This window comes from Calonectris borealis, chromosome 6 (assembly GCF_964195595.1).
Source record: "Calonectris borealis chromosome 6, bCalBor7.hap1.2, whole genome shotgun sequence".
NCBI classification, from domain to species: Eukaryota; Metazoa; Chordata; class Aves; order Procellariiformes; family Procellariidae; genus Calonectris; species Calonectris borealis.
Window position 1 is genome coordinate 11516698 of NC_134317.1, and position 21904 is coordinate 11538601.

The 21904-nt window shown below is 52.1% G+C and overlaps 2 protein-coding genes across 2 annotated transcripts in view; one reads left to right on the forward strand and one right to left on the reverse strand.

Annotated features, from left to right (window-relative positions):
* Positions 1-21904, reverse strand: part of PARP9 (poly(ADP-ribose) polymerase family member 9) — a 542373-nt gene that overhangs the window by 386659 nt on the left and 133810 nt on the right. The window lies entirely within an intron of this gene.
* HEG1 (heart development protein with EGF like domains 1) overlaps positions 1-21904 on the forward strand; it is a 57336-nt gene that overhangs the window by 6064 nt on the left and 29368 nt on the right. The window contains exons 2-10 of the mRNA XM_075153887.1: positions 13343-13654; positions 14662-14892; positions 15269-15547; positions 16208-16405; positions 16916-17224; positions 17634-17912; positions 19015-19347; positions 20273-20581; positions 21297-21626. Of these exons, the coding sequence (XP_075009988.1) occupies positions 13343-13654; positions 14662-14892; positions 15269-15547; positions 16208-16405; positions 16916-17224; positions 17634-17912; positions 19015-19347; positions 20273-20581; positions 21297-21626 (2580 nt within the window). The remainder of the gene's footprint in view (positions 1-13342; positions 13655-14661; positions 14893-15268; positions 15548-16207; positions 16406-16915; positions 17225-17633; positions 17913-19014; positions 19348-20272; positions 20582-21296; positions 21627-21904) is intronic.

Genomic DNA, 21904 nt, shown 5'->3' on the forward strand with positions numbered 1-21904 from the left:
ATCTATGTATTTTTAATGCCCAGGTGTTATATCATAATGTCCCGCTCTTCAGCAAGGGGCACGGCTCACTTACGGCTCTTTGATTATGCAGAGAGTTCACATTCATCCTTTCAGGCTGAAATCATTTGCGTCCGAGGACAAGGAGAGAACTTTCCCACCCAAAAGGGAAATGATGTTGCATTACTGAGCGACCAGCCCAAGAAATAATATAATCTTAGAAAAATGCAGTTCCCTCGAGTAAAGGAAGCTCTGTAAACTTCAGCTCCTCCAAGCTGCTAGCGTAGCCATTGCCTGCGTTATAGTAACGCTGCTGTCAGACCCAGTCTACTGAAGTGCTCAGGAGAGCACGGGGGAAAAAGGGAATAAGATCCAGTTCCTGCTTAAAATGAGGACCTCTTGTAGGATCTGAATACTGTGAGGTTTATGATGTAGATCTTAGGATCTTGGGTCACATTCCTTCTTTGCTGTTAATTTGTTTTTTATCTCAGCTGGGTGCTGGATGTGGTGACAGTCACCCCTGGTCCTGAAGAGCTTGGAGAAGGGGCAGGCAGAGCCAGGGTGAGCAGAGGGATCAGCTGGAGGAAGGTAAAACAACTGCAAGGTTTCCCACTGACTGGGGTCAAAAGAATGGTTGTGTAAAACCAGGTGAGAGAGAGGTTCGATTTTAGAGCTGTCAGTGTTTGGGCAAACCCGTGCGAGGGAGAGACACGTGATAAAGTTACTGTGTGAGCAGTACCTGTGGTTTGCTCTCTTCTGCTCGCCACGGGGTGGGTGGCATTAGCATGTGCCGTCGTTTATTTTGGGCTCCGTGGGTGCTGAGTGTGTATGGATCCCAAGGACAGGGCTTGAGCCGAACCACGGGGACCCTCCTTGGTCTGGGTGCAGCAGGTCCCCAAGCCAGACACTTCCTAGAGTCTTCTCTAGCAAAGTGCCTGTCTTCCTGTAGGAACTTGCTGTCTTGGAGGTCTCTGCCTTCCAGGCTAATTTGTTTCGATGTAGGAGGACAGACAAAGCTGTCTCAGGAGCTTAATCTCTTCAGAAACCAGTATAAAATGCATGAGATATAAAAATATTATTTAGAAAGTGCCTGATAGGCAAAACCCAACTTATTTCCTATAAGCAAGGCGCTTATGGGAAATACCCTACAAGCTGTCGCTGCTCCCGTGCTGCCGCCCCCAGTCCCTCCCGTGGCTCTGGATGAAGCTATTCCCCGTTGCCCGTCCTCCGCGCAGGCAGGGCTGTTGAGGAGGGTTATATCTGTGCCTGCATCCGCCGTGCCCTTGGCTTGGAGTCATTTGATAAATAGTTTCGCAGTTGGTTACTTAAGCATCTCCTGAGCTGCAGTCAGCATCTCGGCTGTGGGCGAGGCAGCGCTGCTGCCAAACGTCAGGATCTGTGTCGAGAGCCTCCTAAGATTTGGCTGTCTTTCCTTAAAAGCCCAACTCCTGGAGTTGTCGTTACAGGAGAATCGCTTAGAGGAGGAGAAAAAGAGCTTCTGGCTGTTGAGGTGGTAGACAAAAACCCCCTGCAAACGTGAGCTGCAAATCCAGGAGACACACAAGAAGTCCAGGTTGGCCGTATTTAAAAATACCACTAGCTCAAAGCTGATCTCCAGAGGCTTTTTTGTCCAGACAGAGGGGCCGTTTCAGACACTCCTGCTTGGCAGGGTTTGCCTGTGTGTCTGCAGGAGAAGTGCGACCATCTGAATCGTCTTGCTTTGCTGGGAAGAGAGGGTGCGCAAAGAAATGCAGGGCGATGCAGCAGGAAAATTGGGTGCAAACCCAGTTGTTTTCTGGCCAGCTGTCCAGAAGCCTTGTGCAAGCCTTGACCTTGGCAAATTGACTTTCCACTGAGAGAAGCAAGCTCCATCTGCCTTTTCATTCTTTGCAAGGACGTGAAGCTAGGAGGACTTTTAAAACTGCTTTCGCAGCACCCTGACCATGGCCTGGCCAGTTTAAGCTGTTTGAGGGTGACCGCGTCACTCACAATGCAACCAGATGCTGGAGGTCCTTCCCTTGGCCCTTCTGCGTGAGCACCCCATCTTGGGCTCCCAAGTCAGCGCTTGCAAAAAGTCCTCTGGAAATGCCGTGACCTTTGCAGTTCTTTCGCCAAGGCAAACACGGAGATGTTTGAGGGACCTTTTGCACAGTGGTTAGATGGCAACGCGGCTCTTGCAGCTGAAGTTTGGGAGAAAATACCCTTTTCTTTATAACCCTGAGCTAATTTAGCTCTGGGATGAAATCAGCTAGGAAAGGACTGAGGAGGAATTTTAAGTGGTCTGATAGAAAGGCGTGCAAACTGTGCACGGAGGGTTAACTCGGCAGGGTTAACAGTTGTCCCAGGGGTGCAGCCCAGGCTGCATCTCCCAGAGGACATCATGTTGCACACACACACATTCAGGGCGTTTTTCTCAGCATTTTTCGGCATGCTGTGATGGCAGAAGTTTTAAAGGCCATTACAGGAATCAGTCTGACCTCTTGCCTCTATAACAAGGCGGACATCGTTGTCATTTCTGCTACCAGAGCCACCCTTAGATTCCCTCAAGGATCTCCAGACCATGGAAGAAACATTGTGCAGGAGTTTTGGACTGATGGGCAGGCTCCTTTGGGTTGCCAGTAGCAAAGGAGGGCTCTTTTTTTCTTGAAGAGCATGCTAAAAGGCACTTCTACATCTGGAGTGACAAGAGGAATTTGGATCTATAGAGCACAATTATCCACGTCACCGCTTGTTAGGATGCTGGCGTTAACACCCTTCCTCTTGTGGAAAATCTCTTAAGCCCCGAGGACCGGCATGAAACGTCACGCTCTGCTGAACTTCGCTGAAGCCGGGATGAATCACACTAAATTGAAGATTTGGCTTCAATATATTATCGGAAAGATACCTTCAGTGATAGCCTAGCAGGAGGGTACTGCAGCCCACCCAGGGCAGCAGGACCTGTTTTGGGGGGGAGAACAGCACTTCTTGGACTTGGGGAGCAGAGGTTGGAGTTTGGATATTTGAGGGGTTTTTCATTTCCTTTTCATTTTGAGTGCTCTATAAAAGCAAAAGGCAGGTCTGGAAGGGATCTCAAGACTTCTCCCAAGGGATCTCAAGACATTTCCCCTTGCAGAATCACCCCAGAAGATGTTTATCTAGCATGTTTTTCAAAATTTACTCCAGAGAAGGGTTTCACAGCATCTCTGAATAGCTGTCCCGCTACATCTGTGCTGTTATAGGTAAGAAAACACTTTCTTATCAGGGAAACTGTAGCAGCTGGTAGTTAAACCTTCTGCAAAGAAAGATATCCCATACAAGTGGTGGCCAGGTTTGACCCTGCGTAACAGATCTCACAAACTGACAAGTTACGGTAATTTAGCAATGTGGGGCAGTAACGCAAAAGGTAACCCTGGGTATTGAACTAATTTCTACCCCTGTGAAGGGAATTAATTTCCAGGAGTGGAAACATCAGCAAACCAACTGCGCATGATTTGCTTTCCTTGTCAATTGGAATCAAGGACCCTGATTGTGGAGCATAATACTGCTCTTGTAATTCAGCCTTTATCTTTGTGCTGGAGCTGGGCATAATTGTATCTGTGTCTGGAGGGACAAGAAGGGTTTCAGTAGCTGGTGCTCACAAAGGCATCTTTAGAAAGCTCCTTACCCCTGGTACAAGCTTGGAAGAGCTTAAAGGAGAATACCCCTGAGTAGCTTTAGGCGTTTGAACAATCATCATTGTTTGATTCAGATTCAGTTACAGGACTAACATCTAAATGTTAATTCTTTTTAGGACATTATCAGTTCTTTCAGCAAATACAGAATGGGGCTGCAGTATTAGACTGGCAGCCAACCCCGCAGATAAAAGCCCTTTGAAAGGATGTTTCTTAGGAGGGAAACTTGATCAGAGAGTGCAGAATAGTCAATAGTTGTGAAGATGATGATCTTTTCTGAGGGACATGGAGCAAATATGTTGCATGAAGAAAGCCAAATGAGGACCAGGAGACTTCTGACCTGGGGAATGGGAGTACCAGCAATTCCGTGGCCTCGGAGAACAGTCCATACCGTGCAGAGAGAGATCCTCATAATCCTGTCCTGCAAATTGCTGGTACGCCTGGAGATCGTACGGTGCTGGGTAAGCCACATCACATGCTGGGTTAAGACCGAAGCTGATGGTCACTTGATGGCAAGAACGTGCCAAGGCAGACGGTGTGAGGTGGCTCTATGCTGGGTAATATGGGTCAGTGTGTGGGCAGATGGGGTTTGGGCCCAGATTTCTGGCCCCTTGATCCTCCGCTCCGCCTCGCTCAGCCCACAGTGCCCGTATGCATCAAGGAAGGCTGTGACCTGATCCTGACTCCCTGTGGGTCCTCATTGACAGCTCGGAGGGTGACAGCCCAATCCTGCCCTTCTCCACCACCCATTTCCACTGCTGGCCCCAGGGCTCGGCCACAGAGCAGAGACCCGCATGCAGCTGAAAGAAGGCGTCTTGTTTTCAGCCTCCCCAAAACACGTGCAGAAAGGGACTGGAAATGGTAAATCCCTTCCCCCCGGTTCTCAGAAAGGAAACGTGTGACTGCAGAGGCAGCGGGAGAGCGGCGCGGGGCAGCGGGAGGGACGCCCGCTCCAGCCGCCCCGGGGCACGCTGCTCCTCCGCGGTGGCAGTGGTGAGCGGCCGGCGGGTGCCAGCGGGGAAGGACCTGGCTCGTCCCCTGGAAGAAGGAGGCCTGGCGCCGTCCTGAGCGCTGCCACCGCCGCTTCCGGCGGCAGATCGGTGCGGTGTCATCTAGGAAATGCGATTTAGATCATCATCCTTTCGCAGCAGATGGGGGAAGGGAGGTGGGGGCCCTTATCTCTTCTGGGGATTAATTTCTTTTTAAGCTGCTTTATTTTTTTGCCCGTTTGCCTTTTTCTCCATCCCCTCCCAAGTCTCACCATCCCTTGCTGGAAGAGTGGGAACCACAAGAGGATCCGTGGTTCCCACTGCCATGACACCATGCCCTGCATCCCACCTTCACCTGGGTATAAAGCTTGGGCTGCCATCAGTTTTCCGCTGGGATGGGGTTAGGTTTTGCTAGTCCATATGGAGGGAAGAATCCAGCGAGCCTTCTATCTGTGTCACCAAATTGCATCCACCCCTTGGTGGCCTTGTGATCCTCCTGCATCCGAGAGGGCCCTTTATCCCTCTTGTCCCCACCATGTCCTTGAGAAGTTACTCAGTTCCCAGGTTGGTCATCATCCCCGGTGTGGCCGCCGGCCAGCAAAGCTTTTTGGCGCATGCTTAGCGTTAAACACGGAGAATAGTTCCCTGGGGAGCTCTTCTTAAGTGCGTTGCTGGAGCAAAGCTCTGGTCAAGACACCTGGACCAAAGTCCACCCTGCAGTGGTGGGCAGCACCACTTGGCTCCTGGGAGCCTGTGGCAGCCCCCGGCTGCTCCCGGCGTGGCCTCTCAGCATGGCAGCACCCCTTTTCCTACTCCCTACTCCATCTTCCCGGTATTTATTGTCCCCTCCTGGCTGTGGGAAGCAGCTCCTGGGCTCAGACCACCTTGGAGCAGGGACCCGTTGTTTTGTTTCCAGAGTCTGACATGAAAATGCCGCCTTGTTTTCTCCTGGGCCTGCAAAGTGCTGGAGTCCTGGGCTCCTGGGGCGGACGGCTCCTGCCGCACACACGCTTCGCGCCGCTGGGCATCGCTTTTTGACGTGCGTTGAGGTTCTGTGCAGAAAAACCTGTGCTTCAGCTCGTAGTTCTGGTGGTTTTAAGCACAATCCCAAATAATCACAAATACCAATAGTTGGAGTTTTTTTCCCTGCAAGATCTGTTTAACTTAAATACAAGTCACTGAGCTTCTATTGGGAGTAAATAAGCTACACAGAGTGACTTTGATTATACACGAGGTCAGACAGAATGAGCTAATGCTCCCTTCTGGCCTTGAAATTAAACTTTTCAGAAAGCAGAATTTCATCCTGCAGCTTCTCAGTTGCTAGCACCTTTCCTTACGGAGGAGCCCGAGCCCCGGGGCTGCACAGCGCTCGGCACCTTGTGAGGCTGCTCATCCCCTTATCGCCGAAATACAGCCCTGCTTGGAGGCAGTTTTCTTATATTACCCAGTTTAAATGAACGCGGGCAGTTGCTGGGGGCGTGTGATGGTGCAAGAAAGCTATATGGTGGAGTGTGATGCCCTAGTTAACATGCAAAGGGTAATTAATCTCTCCCTAGCAGCCGCGGGCTAGCTCCCCTGGAAATACTGTTCTAGCAAGCCCCATGTGAGATTTTTACCAATTGCAAACCTTGCAGACAAATTCCAGATTTCTGGAATTATTTGTGTGAGAGCTCTGGAGAAAGGTCCATGTTAGAAATTAAAGTCGCCTGCTTACAAAAGCCAGCAGCGGCATCGTCCTGCTCTCTCCAGCCCCGTTTCTTTCCACTTAACCAGTGCCGTACATACTGCCATGGCTGTTTTCCTTTTTTTTTTCCCCCCTTTCTTTTTTGCAGCCAGGATGTTTTTTCTTGCCTTTTTATTGTTCCAGTGACCTAGCAACTCCACTTTGGTGGAGCCCTGCCAGGAGACTTCCTCCCCGAGCCGTCTGACAGTCTCCAGCAGCACTGCCCTCGGATGGGAGCACACGTTAAAGTGACACCGGGCTGGGTCCCTGCACAGCTTTTGCTCTTCCCTCGCGAGCGCCGGCGAGGGTACCGCTGCCTTCCCGCCCAGCAAAGCTTCCAGGGGACCTTAAAAACCCTGGGAAGAGGAAGGCCAAGCGCTGCCTGGGTGATATTTTCTGTAACGTTTCTGCAGGGTGTGACAGAAAAGCCTGGGGGATTTTAGAAGTGAATTAGGTGTTGCTGGGTTTTAGCATTTGGGATCTGCGGTGCAGGCAGGGTGGGTGGAGACATTTCGGCATCGCAGGGTGGTGGGAGAGGAGGCAGAGAGGAGATGTGAATGCTCAGAGAGCCGTGCCATTCGGCAGATTTCTTTTGGTTTATTTTTATTAATGTTTACTGAAAATGGTGAGAAAGAAATCCCTTTGGTAAGTGCTCCTGGGCCCCATCAGCTGGTGCTGGGGCAGAGCTGCCTTCAACCCCCTGGGGCTGCAGGGGCTTTTCCGGCATTAACACCAGGAGACCACGCCAGAGGGGATACTTTTGAGGTAGAAAATAAATGAGCCAGCAAGCAAGCGAACACAGCTATTTCAGGCGTTTTGCTCAGCAAAGGCATGAGGGACACGGGTCCCAGGGCCTCTCTGGGGCTGGAGGCTCGGTCCCCTCTTCACTGGCTGTATGGATGCATGGATTGGGATTTTACTGGAGTCTTGACATAGTTATGGGTTTTTTTGGGAGTATGGGTAGTCATGAGACATCCCTGTTGGAAGTGGACTTGTGTTTGAACGTGGTTTCCAAAGACTTGACAATAAACCAGGACTTCTTTTTTTAATTCAGTTGCCAAAAGCTATATAAAAACAAAAGCTCATGAAAAGAGGTTTAAGGTGCTGCTCTGAGCCCTGGGACGGTGGTGTTTGGGCAGCGTGGGTCCGCGCGGTCCCAGGGATCTGCGGATTGAACCCAAACTGTCCAAGAAAGATGAGTAAGAAACGCAGGGTTTCATAGGCTTGAGCTGGTGATCTGGGTGCCTGCATCTCCCCGGGGAGATGTTTAGGACACTGAAATTAAGAGGCTGGAAACCACTGGATAAGCAGGACATATCCTGGCCCTGCACTGTGCAGGTTGTATCCTGGTTGCAGGCAGGCCGTATGCATGCATCCCACCCTTTTGGAAACAACCACAGGTTTCTGTGCGCTCTTTATTTTGGAGTACCTGTTTCTCTGTGTTAGGGTACTAATCTTAAAAGCAATAATTGGATCCTTTTTTCTCTTATGGTATCTCCGAGCATCAGGCTCTGGGATCATGAAAAAAAGAGTAGGAAGCAAAAATGGCCTTTAGCGTCCTCCATGGTTTTACAGGTCCCAGAAGGGAGGTGGTGTGGAAGCGCAGTGTGTTTTTGTCTCATAAAGCAGCACTGCAAGCAAAGTGCCATGGCCCGGCGATGCCAATATCCCCAGCCCCATAGGCACCTATCACCCGTAGTGGCCGGGTAGGTGTTAACCACCCCTGGGCACTCAGAGCCTGCAGGGTCTGCTGCTGGCATTAACCCCCACCACCTTTCTTGAGCTGACATATTAAAGCTCCAGCCACCTTTGGCAGCTGCATAAATCCTTTGTATTATGGTTAAAATGATTTAACATCATGCAAATTGCTGTCTTGAACTGTGTGGTACCCAGTGGGGAGAGGACGAGGAGCCTAAGGACCTGAGCAAGGCACTACCGGAGGATGCGTCTATAGGGCACCCCATCCAAACCGAGCCCCGCAGCAGGGTGGGAGGTGCCGGCAGGGCTTCCCTTCCCCATCCACGCTCGCTCACCACCTTTCTTCATCCAGCCTGAATAATTCCTTTTATTAATATTGAAAGAATTAGCAAAAAAGGGTTGACTGCATGTGGTTAAAAACCTCTCGCATTCTTCCCGTCCTTAGTGCACACAAGGGACCTTCCCCAAGCAATATTATCAACGTGTTTACGCTCAACTGACCCGTCTCAAGTATGAACATTTTTTTTTAAGCTCCATTTCAGCCTCCCCATTCCTCCCCCCCGCCTCGAACTGCTTCTTTCAGGGCAAGAACAAGGAAGGAAATTGAAAATCCCAGAGAGCCCTGGACGGTCCAGATTTAGGGCTGTAGCTTTTGTTCACACAAACTCACTTGGCTCCTAACCGGCCTCCGCCCATGATCCCGACATCCGCAGCAGCCGTTCAAAACACAGCGCAGAGCCCGGCCCCGGCCCCGGCGGGGACCGGCAGCCACCCGTGCCACCCGCTGCGGGGCCGGCAGCCCCGGCTTTGCTCCCCGCTTCTCCTCCCTCACAGCCTGCCTTTCTTCCTAACCTTTTCCTACAGCCGACAAGGAGTTTTCTAAGTTGAGATGAGGTTTTTTTCCCTCCGTGAGCCTCGGATGATGTTAAGATTATGCAACATTAACAGATGTGGGCTTTATAATTATAGCTGCCTGTCCTCGGGAGGAGCTAGCTTCATGCGCACTCAGCTCAGCATGGGATGCTCCCGGGGTGGCCGTAGCCCTGGTAAAACAGCCACCGCATGGGCGGCCGTACCGGGAACGGTCCCTGGGGAATTGCCACCCTCCTGAGAAGGGACTGCTCTGGGGTGAAGGGCTGCTCCGGGCAGCCAAGCAACCACTCTTGGCTTTCCTCGTGTGCAAACACAGATTAAATTTGTGTTCCCTGGTCAAGGGAGTATTTTTCTGCCCTTTGAAGAGAAAAATCCCTTCTGCAGGAAAGCAGCGGGGCTGGGATAGCTCGTGGTGCACCTTGGCTGGATGCTCCCACCAAATGCTGTGTGCGGGGACCCTGCTCCCCTGGCTTTAGCAGGATACATCCCTCCTCACTCCCTGCCCTAAAGTGTTCGTGAGAGATCGCAACCACTGCTGAAAACTTGCAGTACTGTGCTTTTCGGTGTTGTGCTGTCCCATGGTTGAGCCTTGAGCATCACCATGACGTTGCCCCGGCAGCAGCCACCTCCTGGCCAGGGCAATGCCTGTGCTGCACCCAGGGATGGAGACAGAAAATCACCGGTCCAAAAGGGATTTTTCAGGAGTCTCACGAAGTAGACATCCAGCCGGACTGCCAGGGGCAAACCCAAAGCCTCGAGAAATCAGCTGGAACTTGATCTGTTTGTCCTGGCCACATTATAACTCAGCTCCCAGCAAGCTGCGGACTTGTTATGCTTGCGAACAAAAAGTAACTGCAAGCCTCGACCTGTCTGGTGAGCATCACTGCTAGTTTTAACTGGGAAGGAAAACACTGGTCCGGCGGGTGGCAGGAGGGTTTTGGGCTGGAAGTCAAATAATTCTCTCGGCGGCTGCGGTTGCGTGGAGTTAAAACGCGGAAAGCAGTTGGCAGCTTAGGATGTGACGAAACTGTTAGTGACAAATCAGTACCTGAGTTAAAGGGCCGCTCTGCTTTCAGCCTTTAATGCATCAGGGGAGGCCAGATGGTCCCGTGTTTATTTTTTTGGAAGAAGTTTGCATCTGGTCCGTCCGCTCCAGCGAGGGTCATCTTTGAAGGCTGATTTCTACAGGCAAGTCAGAGAGGAGATTGCAGTTGTCTTGCACTTCTGGCAGGCTTGATGGCTCTGTGATGAGCTGAGACTTCATGTCTATTTTGTTGGGCAGCCTGATTTTTTCGGGTTTCCTTACTACGTGCTGTGGGTTGGATTTTCCAGCATGGCTCATGCTCTGCACCCACCAAACCGGGGAGCTGAGCCCGCGCTGGCACAAGGTTTTCCTCCCTGCACCGGGGCCTGGCATACCTTGCAGGGCAGAGTTAAAAATGCCAGATGACTCTAAAAAGCCTGTGTAAATAATACCTTGTTATTCAGCCCATCCACTCCCTGGCTGCACTCAAGCCAGGTTTGCTGGCGCCCATGATAAGGGGAAGGGTTTTGCTTCATTTTATTCCCAGCAACTCTGCAGAGCCAAAAGAGGATAGAGAAAACTCCGGGGTGGATTTGCAGGGTGAACAACAACCAGACAAGCAACCAGCAGCATTTTACTTTCAAACCAGTTGCCGTTCAAGCAAGGGTCATAGCTGAAGGTACTGCTTGCTGGCATTTCCAGGGTTATTTTTAAGAAGCGGCAATTAAATGCCTGCTGCAGTGCCCCGCTATATATTTTAGCGTGCCTGGCTGGAGTGCTTGTTGACAAATGACTTGGCAACCTGAGAAAGCAAATTTCCCTCTGTCTATTCTCATCCCCTAAGGGTTTCTTTAAGCAACTGCTGCTTTGCCTTTTTTCTGTGCTGCAAAGCTGGCTGCTGGGGCACAGTAAGCAGGGGTTGCACAGCTGAAAGCTTTTAGCGAGAGGGGAGCGGAGGGAAATTCAGTGTGCCGCCCTCCAGCACACCCAAATTTTTCAGCATCAGGGCTGCTATAAATGGACTTGCGGGCTACAATTACAGGGCTGGGTATTGGCTTGCAAATGAGCGTAGCGAGCATCCCCTGCGACTTCGCGTCCCTTCATCCAAGGGGCAACAACAAGCAGCTTGTTGCATGGGACGGGAGTTGGCTCATGGGACAGGGCAGGTTCCAAACAGCAGCGGCTGCTCGGGGTGCTCGACGAGGTGGGCACCGCAGCCATGGCTATGGCTGTCATTAAAGGCACCCGAGGGGCTCTGCTCCGCTGCAGCTCTTGTCTCCTTGGGCCTCGTGGTGTTCAGACTCCTGGGATGAAATGCAGGCTGTCCTACCCGCATATCTCTTTTTTCTTGGCGAGTTCCCACTGAAACTATTGGAGAAGAGAGGAGACCGCTCCCGAAATTGCCACCTCTGGTGTGGCAGGTACAGCAACCCCAAAGGAGAGACGCGAGGCAAGGAGGAGTAGGTGTCCCGTGGGGGTTTCTCTGAGGCACAGCTTTCTTACAGAAAAGAGGCCAAGGAGGCCAAGGACAGATGTGCAAGGCTTAACCTTGAACACCAGAGCTTTTGGGCAGAGACTGAGCGGTGCCTTTAGCCGCTGCCTGTGTGTCATCCGCAGCCCTGATTCGAGATGCTGTGTGCGTGCCAGGCAGGTTACGTCCTGTAGCCTGGTGGATCTTCAAGCTGCAAAGTGGGGAGAGTTCCTCTCCCTATATGACTTCTCTCAGTTTCTTGAGAGGTTTCAGACCCTGCCACCCTAAATTGCAGTTTCTCTAGCCAGGCTCCCACTCTGCCCACCCAACGAGTGGAGCACGCTATGGGCTATTCCAGCCCAGAGATTGCCTTCTTGTTATAAGGAAGATGGGCAAGACTGGGATCTTGCCATTTCAGATGACACAGCCCTGATTTGGACTTGCTTGGACTTTGAAGAGCATCTGAGGCGGCAGTGCCAGCCAAGCCTCGGGGCTGTAACGTAGGGCAGGGACAGTGGCTGCTGGTTTTCACGTGTCTGATGTGCAGGGAAATCCTTGCACAGCCCTGGCTGATACCATGGGCTGGAAACCCCGATTCCCCCAGCAAATCTCACTGGAACCACTCATGGCAGCTGTCAGTAGATGCTCTGCTCCAGGCGGTGCCAGGCTGGATGGCAGACCCAAGGCTGAAGCTACAGCTCCCGCACCGAGTCCTGCTGCTGCTGCCGACGGTCAGTGTTAATGATTGAGCCGAGAGGCTGGCTACTGAGGAACGTCTTCAGTCCTTGCCTAGGGCCCGATTTGGGAACGTGTTTATATTCTGGAGATGCACACAGCCATCTGCGTGCTTTTGGAGATCCCGTAAAGCATGTAATGCCTGTTGACTTCCCTGGGAGAAGTCATTTTTGGGTCCATGAGACATAGCAGATGGTAGAAATGCAGAAGAAACTTGTGCAAAGAGGGGGTGAGATTGCTGCTGTTACACATCGGCACGGTGGGGAGGAAGCCGAGGGAGGGGAAGAGCTAGCTAAGCTAAAGGGTAATGCTGTCTTGGGAACCAACATTTATTCCATAAATGCGTTTATTCATTTTCTATTGAAATGAGAAAACGATTCTGGATGATGGGAGAGGTGGGAGTTTGGAGCAGCTTTCCAGCAGGAGCAAAAGAGCAGACCCAAACACTTCTAGGATGGAGCAGGGGCTCTGGCCACGTTTGCAGATGGACCTGCAGGTGCACAAACTTCTTCTCCATCTCGTTTCTCATGTTCTGGTAGACATTAACGTCAGATACGCCAAAATGTCGATCACCTTGGGGTGCTTCATCACCTGGATGGCCAGTGTAATCCACACCATATGTTGATCTCTTCTGTCCCTGTTCCTCGTGGTGGCTGGATGGGTTCTGCCAACCCTCCAGTTTGCCGTGCAGTTCTCAGACAGCTTCAAGCTGGCTCTATGGAGGCAGTGGGATTTGAGGTCAGGTGTCCAGCAAGCACCAGCCGGGCGATGAGAAGGGAAGAGCTGCGGGGCCCTCTCCGCTCCCATCACGCCCCCGGGATGGGGCACATGGGCTGTGCTGGGCTCCAGCTGGCCATCAACTCTGGAGACCTACACACTCCTCCCAGGGGCTCCCCACTGCACATATCTCCACCGGTTATTTGCTTAGGGCTTTTTTTTTTCCACCTTTAAAGATTTATTTCTCCTAACATGTAAAAAAGCATGGTGGTGCTGAACTGAATGCACACAAAGGTGGGTTTCAGCATTTGGCCCCGCAGACCAATCTGATTTCCACTGGTGTGAATCCAAAAATAAATTTCATGTCTGTGTTTTGATTATGCAAAATTTTCTGTAGTGTAAGTGACATCAGAGCTTGGCCTCGGCATTACTGCAACGAGCCGAGCCTGCACATCCAGCACTGAGAGGATTTTAATTTTTTCTTTTTTTTCCCTTCAGTCATCGAAAGCAGCCATCAGGCGAGAAGAAGTTCGGGCACAGAAATAAGGACTTCTGGTGCTCTCGTGGACAGCATGGAGCTGGTGACGAAGCTGGCCGGGAGCAGGGAGCGGGCATCGCTGCCTGTCAGGCACGGTACGGTGCCGGTGGCGAGCGGGGTCACAGGGCACGTCAGTCCCCCCGCCGGCGGTGGGGATTTCACTCCGCCGGGAGCAGGGCCTCCGGACAGCCCGTCTGCCGGGACAGCGACCCGCCTGCCCGCCCGCAGCCATCCTCCCGGTGAGTTTTATTGACGCGAGAGTCCCCGTTTGCCTTACCCAGCCCATGGACCAAGCGTAGCCGGTGGGTTGGGAAGGATTCTCACCCTGTTGCTGGAAATTCAGATTTTTGGAAGAAATCCGATCCCAGGAAAGCTGATTTTTTTTTTTTAAAAACGTTACAGTGAAGGTGATTTTTGGGAGCTGCCGCTGTTGTTATTCATGACCCAGCAGCACCTCAGAGAGTCTTGCCCATCCATGGACCTCCAAGCAGAGCGGAGACCCCCCTGCATCCCCACGCCTCCTCCCAGGAGGAGCTGAACCCCATTGCAAACTCAACCTAGATTAAGGGCACTCAAGTTAAAAATATCTGACCAGCCGCATCACGATTTGTAGCTGAGGTCCTCACATGGAGATCATGCAAGTGAACACTTACCTTTGGGCTTGTTCATAATTTTCAACACTTTCGGTGGGACTATGGTCACGAGTAACTGATGTTCTTTCACTAAATCAAAGCCTGTTTCCCACACCAGCAGGACAAGGCTGTGCTGATTGCCTTGTCCCCATTTCAGTTTTTTTTGTAATATCCCCAGATGAAATAAGTGTCTCGCTGAGATATGAGCATAGAGGTTGTCTTTAATTTTTTAATTCCTCATTTTTTTTCCTGCTTAGGGACTAGAGAGTGGGGCTGGCATGCCCAGGCTGCCAGTTGCTGGCTGTCCTGGCATAAGCTATTTACTGCCTTGTGCATTTTTAATGTTTTTTTTTAAAAAAAAACAACTGTGTTTCTTTTGCCATGCACAAATGAAGGCAAATTTTGAAATACCAATATTTTTCGGTGACAGAAACCCTCTGTTCCCAGCAGCCCCTCTTGCAGCGTTAAATAGAGGAAACACGGGGGATGCTGCTGTGACCCCGTCTGTTGCGTACGGTAGGGCTGGGTACCCCTGCGGTGATGCTGCTGCCACCCCAGCCGAGTCGCGTTAACTTGTCCAGGGGGAACATGACTCCCTCTGCGTTGCTTTCCAGCTGCTGGAAGCCATCACCGTGCTGCAGGCAGCCGGGAGAGAGGCAAGAGGGCTCTGGCTTCTCCTGGCACCCCGGCAGCTGCCGAGAGCACGCCGCGGGGTTTGGCAGCCATCAGCACCAATTCGGCCGAGAGGACGCCGGGCAGGCACCGTGGGGCCTGGGACATGGCAGGGTTCGACAATGCGACGAGGACGGTGCTGCTAACTCTCTCTGCGGAGACTCGTCCCCCAGGTGAGCCATCCCAGTTCAGCCTGGGAACGAGGTGGATGCTGTTTCTTGGAGAAACTGGGCATCGGTTAAGCCTGGCTTCTCTGCATTGCTAGAGCTTTGTGTGCTGGATCCGGCCCTCCATCCTCACCATGGGCTCAGGGTAGTTCTCTGGTTTGCTTCATGCATGAGGGTGGAGAGGAGGATCCATGTGGCTTCTCCTGGCCTTGAAAATTAGGAATTACTCAGTGCAGCTCCCAAACACCAAGTTGCTGTAGGCAGAGTACAGGCAAGGGGACCGCGGGCTGCGGGGGGAGGCGGAGGGTGACAGCGGAGGATGCTGGGTGGGCAGCTCAGCCCGACTCTGTGCTCTCATTTGCTTTCCCCCATTGCCTTGCAGGCACCAGCGGTCCCTCTCGACTGGTGAGCGGCTGGGTGGGCACAGAGCCGCCCAGCAGCCCTCCCGTGGGCACTGTGGCTGCTTCACCCAGCCCCGCAGGGAGCGGCGGGGGGACGCTGCGGCCCCTCCCTGGCTCTCTGGGACAGCCCCAATCCTCTCCCCGCGCTGCCAGTACCCAGGCTGGTGCGAACCGCGTGGCACTACACCTCAGGGATGTCACAGGGGACTCCACAAGCCCTTTGCTCACAGCATTGCCTGCCACAGACAGCGCTTTCGGAGGTGAGCTTTGCTGGCCCACAAGTTTGTTTTAGAATTTTAAAAAGCCTTTATATAGCTTTTGCTTTCTTGAACAGAGGAGATGCTTTGCTTTGCATGTGCTCTGTTTGTTATTATTTGGGTGGTTAGCTGAAATTCCCTGCTGAAAGCAGGAAAAAGCAATGGAAAAAATAATTTGGTCAAAAGCCCCCAACGTTTTCCACTTTTAAAAAAAAAAATGGTCTTTGGACCTTATCACTGTGTTCTCTGCGGGGTGGGCAACTGCAGCTGCGAAATGTCTCGGCTGGTTCAGTGCCGGCTGCAGAGCAAAGGCGAGGTGCCAGCCCCCCCGAGCTGTGTGTCCCACCCGAGCGGTGCTCCTGCGGGGCGCGAGGTCGGTAACCCACGCTCACGGCCACGCCGGGTGGGTTTGCTCTCGGCTAGACAGGGTGAGACATCTGTGTCCAACCACCTGTACGGGACAACAAACCCGAGATCCCTGGGCTCCACATCTTCCCCTCATTTGCTTCTCAAGCAGCTATTTCTAGAGCTCTCAAAACCAGACTTTGCCCCGCTCCACATGAACTTACTGAAAACCTCGGCATTGCCCTGTGCCCGGGGATTGCTGGGAGCAAATGCATCCCCAGGGCTCTCACGTTAACACGTCCCTTCCCTCTGCCACAGCCGCTGGGAGCAGCAGCGTGGCTGCAGAAGACCCAAGGTCCGGTACCCAAAGGGGAGCACCCAGCTCCGCGGCTCAGCCCCCGGCCTCGGCTCCCTCTTCGGTGGCCCCGGCGCGAGGACGTTTCCCCGGGCCCTCCATGGAGCGCTGGGTCGCCCCTTCTCGCCCGGCTTTGGAAAGCACTGCCACAAGTGAGCTTGGTTAGTCTACGAGTTGTTGTTTTACCCTATTTTGTGCTGGATTTTGCACTTCCTTAAGCATTTTTCCCTGTGTCCCGTTAAGCCCTGGGATGTATAATGAGCTGCAGGCTCATATGGGAACGTGACCATGCTCAGGTTCCCCCCTTTGCTGTTTGATACCGTATTCAAGCTCCAAAAAAACACTAAGAGTGCCTGGGCCAGTTTCCACCAGTCTTAGAACCAGGTGGGATTTAAAGGCACGTCCCCGCAGTCCTTGTCCCATGGGGTTTCCCGCTGGCCGAGCCGCCCCATCTCTCGCGAAGCCGCGCTGTCCTGGCAGCGAGCCCCGGGTTTTGTGCAAGGTCGTCCTGCGGCGAGGGGATTCATGTCTGTCCAAAAGAGCACTTCGTCCAGATTGAAAACTTCCTATGCTTAATATCCGTATGTGCGCTGTAAGCATCTGGGAGGAAAACGGGTCCATCTGTTTATAATTTCATACGTATAAATCCAGGTTTCTTTATTGTGTCGTAGCCGTTGGAAGCAGCTACCAGCCGTCCAACGTCTCGGCCACGGAGAGGAGAGTTTCGGATTTCCCCACCACCAGCACCTCCGCTTCCACAACAGCCACCAAGGGTGGAGGGAGGACGTTAAGGTCTCTGCCAGCCAGCACCAGGCTGGCCGATGAAGCAGAGATTTCCACCGCTGGTACCAAAATCACCAGCTCTTCAGACCGGACCTGGTCTCCTGGGATGTCCTTGGGAGCCCAGGGGGCTGGTGGCAGGGGTGCCACAGACCCGCTGCGCACGGGCTCGCTGCCTGCTTCGGAAAGCGCTTCCACAAGTGAGTTTTGATAGCTAGCTGTATAACTCCGAACATTATTTAAAGACTTTCTATAAACAAAATACATCCTTTTTATTTTAAAGAAAGGAGGAATAATATTGTATTTGGCACATTCTGTACATTTAAAAACATTTCACAGAAATGAAAGTATGGATAAATATTATTCTTGTTGGAAGAGGAGGATAGATTTTCCTTAAAAACTTTCAGTTGTATTTTGCAAGCAATAACTTCAGGAGTTCCTATATAGAGACCATTTTTTTCCCTGTCTTAATGATTTCCCACTATTAAATATTTCCGTATTGAATATTCATACATACATTGTCTACATCTACTGATAGTAGGATGAAACCTACCCAGCTGTTTTCATTTATGTGTATGCAATTCTATATTTCTGTTCTCCTTTTTTTAGCCTTTAGCAGCAATTACGAACCCAAGAGCATCCCAGCTGCAGAAGAGGCAACAGTGCACTTGGATGCCCGTGGTGCTGATGTGCCCAGCGTGGCAGCGGGGGCACCGGGGTACCCCCTGAAGAGCCGCACAGCTGCGGTGACAAAGGGGTCTGCCATCAGCACGGACCCCACCAGCTCTTTGGGGGGGACCTTCTCCTCCCTGGGGTCCAGGACACACCATCATAATGGCTCACAGTTGCTCACAAGCTCCCTCTCTGCCTCCGAAAGTACTTTCAGAGGTAAATTTTTTAGTCTGAAAGTTGGCTGCTTTGGGGTTGGATGGGATTTCACATCCCCGCACTGTTTTTCTTTAGATATGGCCATCGGTCGCTATTGGGTATGTGGGTATTTTTGTTACTGACTGCCTTGGGCTGGCAGCGGGGCTGGGGGAAGGGTGGGAGTGGATCTCAGCTTTGGGGTGAAAAAGTGAAAAACGTCAATGTCCTCATTGCTAATGAAACTCCCGTGCTGGGTAAAGCAGCCATCGTTTAGAAACATGTGCGTGCACTTTTTCCCTGCTGGAGACACTTTTGCTGGGGCTTTGCAGCCATCACCCGGTGCTGCATCTGCCGTGCAGGCTGGGCCGTGAGAGAAGCGGCGTTTTGGGAGTCCCTGGCAGCCACGGTAGTGCTGATTCGCCCCATGCCCTTGGAGTGGTCCCAAGTGAGCTCTGCCCCACCATTCACCATTAATTCACAATCAAGCCCATCGCTTTGTGAGTCGCAGTGCAGCGCCTGCTCCCGGCGCGCTGGTGAAATACCGGCATCCCCAGCACTGCGGTTTGGGAGAGCCCTGGGGCAGCACGGCTGCTAAACGTGGGCTAAACCAGGCTGGGTCGAACGCCAGGCTGGGGTGCCGGGGTGTTTCTGAGCATCTTATGGGTGAGGCTGTGTCCACCCCTGTGTGGCCCTGGGTGCCCGGCTCTGCGGGGGCTCAGCCCCACGGCCGTGCCATCAGCTCGGCACTGAGACAGCAGCTTGGCTCTCTGGACTGTCACTAGAAAACCTAAACCAGGCCTTTTTTAGCTCATCCTCTAGATTTGCTTTGACGTTAAAGGTATATACTCCTGAAATAGGCTCAAAGGCACCTTAAATGCATAAATCAGGTATTGTGCACAGCCTGCAGTTAAAAAACATGGTTTTAAGTTGTGATTTTCATGGATTTTGGTAAGCCACATGTGCCTGAACATAGAGGATTCGCCTCTTCCCAGAGCAGCGCCTTTTCCAGGTTGAGAACTTGGTCTATTCGATACCTCAACGAACAGTGTGCAAACACAGACTGTACAAACAATCCCTCAAATGTGTGTATGCATAAATCAAACCTGGTTTTATTGTATTTTAGGTGTCAGAAGCAGCCACCGACCAGTTAACAGCTCAACGACAGAGAAAAACCCCCTTGCTTCCTTTCCCACCAGCGCTTTCATTTCAGCCACGGCCACCGGCAGCAGCGGGAGGCCCCCGAGGTCTGCCACAGGCAGCAGCCGATGGGCAGCAGAAGTCTCCACGTCCAGTAATGACATGTACAGGACCTTGGGCACAACCCGATCTTCATCCGCGTCTTCTGTGGGAGAGACCTACGGAGTTCGTGGGTCCAGAGAAACCACGGATTTCACAGAGCAGGTGGCAGACCCTTTGCTAACACGCTCTCACTCTCCTTCAGAAGGTTCTTCTCCAGGTGAGCTCAAGTTAGAAGTGAAATACCATTTCTTTTGTAAGTAAAAGGAGGACTGTTATTCTATCTTACACTTGCTTGACTCTTTGCTGCTGTCAAAAGACGTGACAGCTATGCAGAATATATTATTTGGAAGGAGGCAGTGTGATTTTTGTGTCTGAAATATTTCAGCTCTAGCTTGACCAAAAAATGTGGTTTGGGTTTTTTACAGAAAGGGCACATGTGTGGAAAGTTTCATTACGCCAAGAAAAATAATTAACTTTCAAATCACGATTCTTTTTTTACTATCTCCAGTTGCTATCTCCATTTTATAGGCAAGAGAACTAAGCAAGGGAGGATTAGATCATGTCCCTGCAGTCCCAGGGACTGGACTTCAGTTCCTGCCCTCTGTCCTACCCCTTGGACCATGCTGCTTCCCAGAAATTGAACCAGTTCAACAAATTTAAGACAACTTTGAATGTGGCCTCTCAGGTCCTTCATGCCGCTGTTTGGTCCTAGACCCCACTGTGGTGCCGAAGGGGTCTGATCCCCCTGACCCCATTTCTTCAGACTTCTTCTCTAAGACCTTCACACTGCTCAGCGTTGTGCCTTGTCTGAACTGATTTCCAGGCTTTTCTGGGTTGTTACGGTATTTGTTTGTTCTAGCAGCATGGAGCGCACTCAGGCAGATAATGGTGAAACCAAGTGCACGACGTAGCAGTTCAACAGTTTTTATATAATAGCACTTTTCTCGGCATCAAACCACATTTTTTAGAAGACAAATTTCTGTAAGGAGATTTCACATCTTTGGAAATTTCCTATTTTCTCTGGATTGACATCTCATATTTTCTACTTGTGCTTGCACTTGCTGCCTCTGGGTGTTACCGGAAGAAAGCTCATCTTTCTTTACATGTGTAAAAATGTAAATCATTTCTTTATCACATCTTAGCTACTGGAAGCAGCCATGCGTCATTCAGCATCCTGTCAACAGAGAGAAGAACCGATTTCTCTACCACCAGTACCTCCGCTTCCACGACAGCCACCAAGGGCGGAGGGAGGACGTTAAGGTCTCTGCCAGCCAGCACCAGACTGGCCCAAACAACAGAGATTTCCACCGCTGGTACCGAAACCATCAGCTCTCCAGACCATACCCAGTCCTCTTTGGGAGCCCAGGGTGGTGATGGCAGAGGAGCCACCGTGTCGTCCATGGACCCGTTGCTCAGAGGCTCGCTGTCCGCTTTGGAAAGCACTTCCCCAGGTGAGCTCTGAGCGTCCCCGAGGGGCTTCTTCCTGTAGACCTCAAACATCTGCTCTGTGTGGAGGAGTGAGGGCATGCTAGAAGGTGCTGGACAATGGCATTGGGCATTATGGAGGAAAATTTCAACTTCCAGAGAAAAATGCAGTAGCTGTTTTTTGCATTTAGTCACCAGAAAACCTCAGCCTTACTGCAAGAGCAGTCTGGCCCCGAGATCTGGTGTTTCCTGAGACAGCACAATTTCAAGACTGCTCCGTTGGCTGTCTTTATACAAGCAGCCGGCAACACCGGTCATTCCTGACGCCTGCCCTGGGATGCGAAGGCAGCATTTACTGACCCCGTACAGCCCTGCCGAGCTTTGTTTGGAGTAGCAGGGAGTCGGGTGCCGCTGTAACCCCACCTCGCTCACGGCGGGCGCTGCGGTGGCGGTGCGGGCACGCGGTGCCCGCGGCTGGAGTGCAGCGCCAGGAGCAGCGCCGAAGGGAAGCAAATCCAACAGCGCTCCCACGACTTGTTCCTAGTGCCCTCTTCAGGGTGTCCTCCTGTGAGCAGCACTTCCTCGCACAGGAAAGGGTTGTGTCTTCACAGTTTTCTCCAAGTTTAGATCTTCTGCCACGTTATAAATGTGTTGTCAGCCTAAGGGTGGTGATGGAAGAGAGCGCGCCCACCTGATTATAGCTTAGTGTGCATAAATCCGTTTTGCTTTGTTCTTTCTCAGCAGAAGGGACCTCAGCTACGGGAGGACGCCTGCCCGATGCTCCTCTCACCAGTACGCCCAGCTCAGTGACGGCCACCAGCAGTGGGGAGAGGACCATGGTGCCTGTGTCAGACACCCGTGCAGCATCCAACGCGGCAGGGAGCTCTGCTCCTGCTTCACCCCACACTAGGTCCTTGGATGTGGTCCTTCTGCCGTCCTCAGCAGCAGCAGAGCCTGGGAGGCAGAGCAATGTTTCACAGAGCGGTGCTGGACTTGGTGAGCTCGCAACAAAGCCGCTGCCTGTGTTTCCTTCTGGCGTTTCAATGCCTTCACCTTCACCAAGTGCTTCAGGTGGGTCTTGTGGTTTGCCACGGAGGGCATCCCTCCGCCTCGCCCCCCTCCCGAGCTCCCACCTTCCTTTTTCTAGCTTTAAACTAGATTTGCCTTTTTAGGAAGCCTGATTTATAGTAAAAGGCATCTGAGCACTGCACGGCTGGCGAGTTATTTGCCTCATGGCGCTTGGGGCAGCGCTTCTTGTGTCAGAAACTAGGCAGCTCTTCTGGACCACACGTGAAGGCTGCCATGGAGCCTTGACCTCAGCCCTCAAACCAGGGGAGCCTGGCATGAGA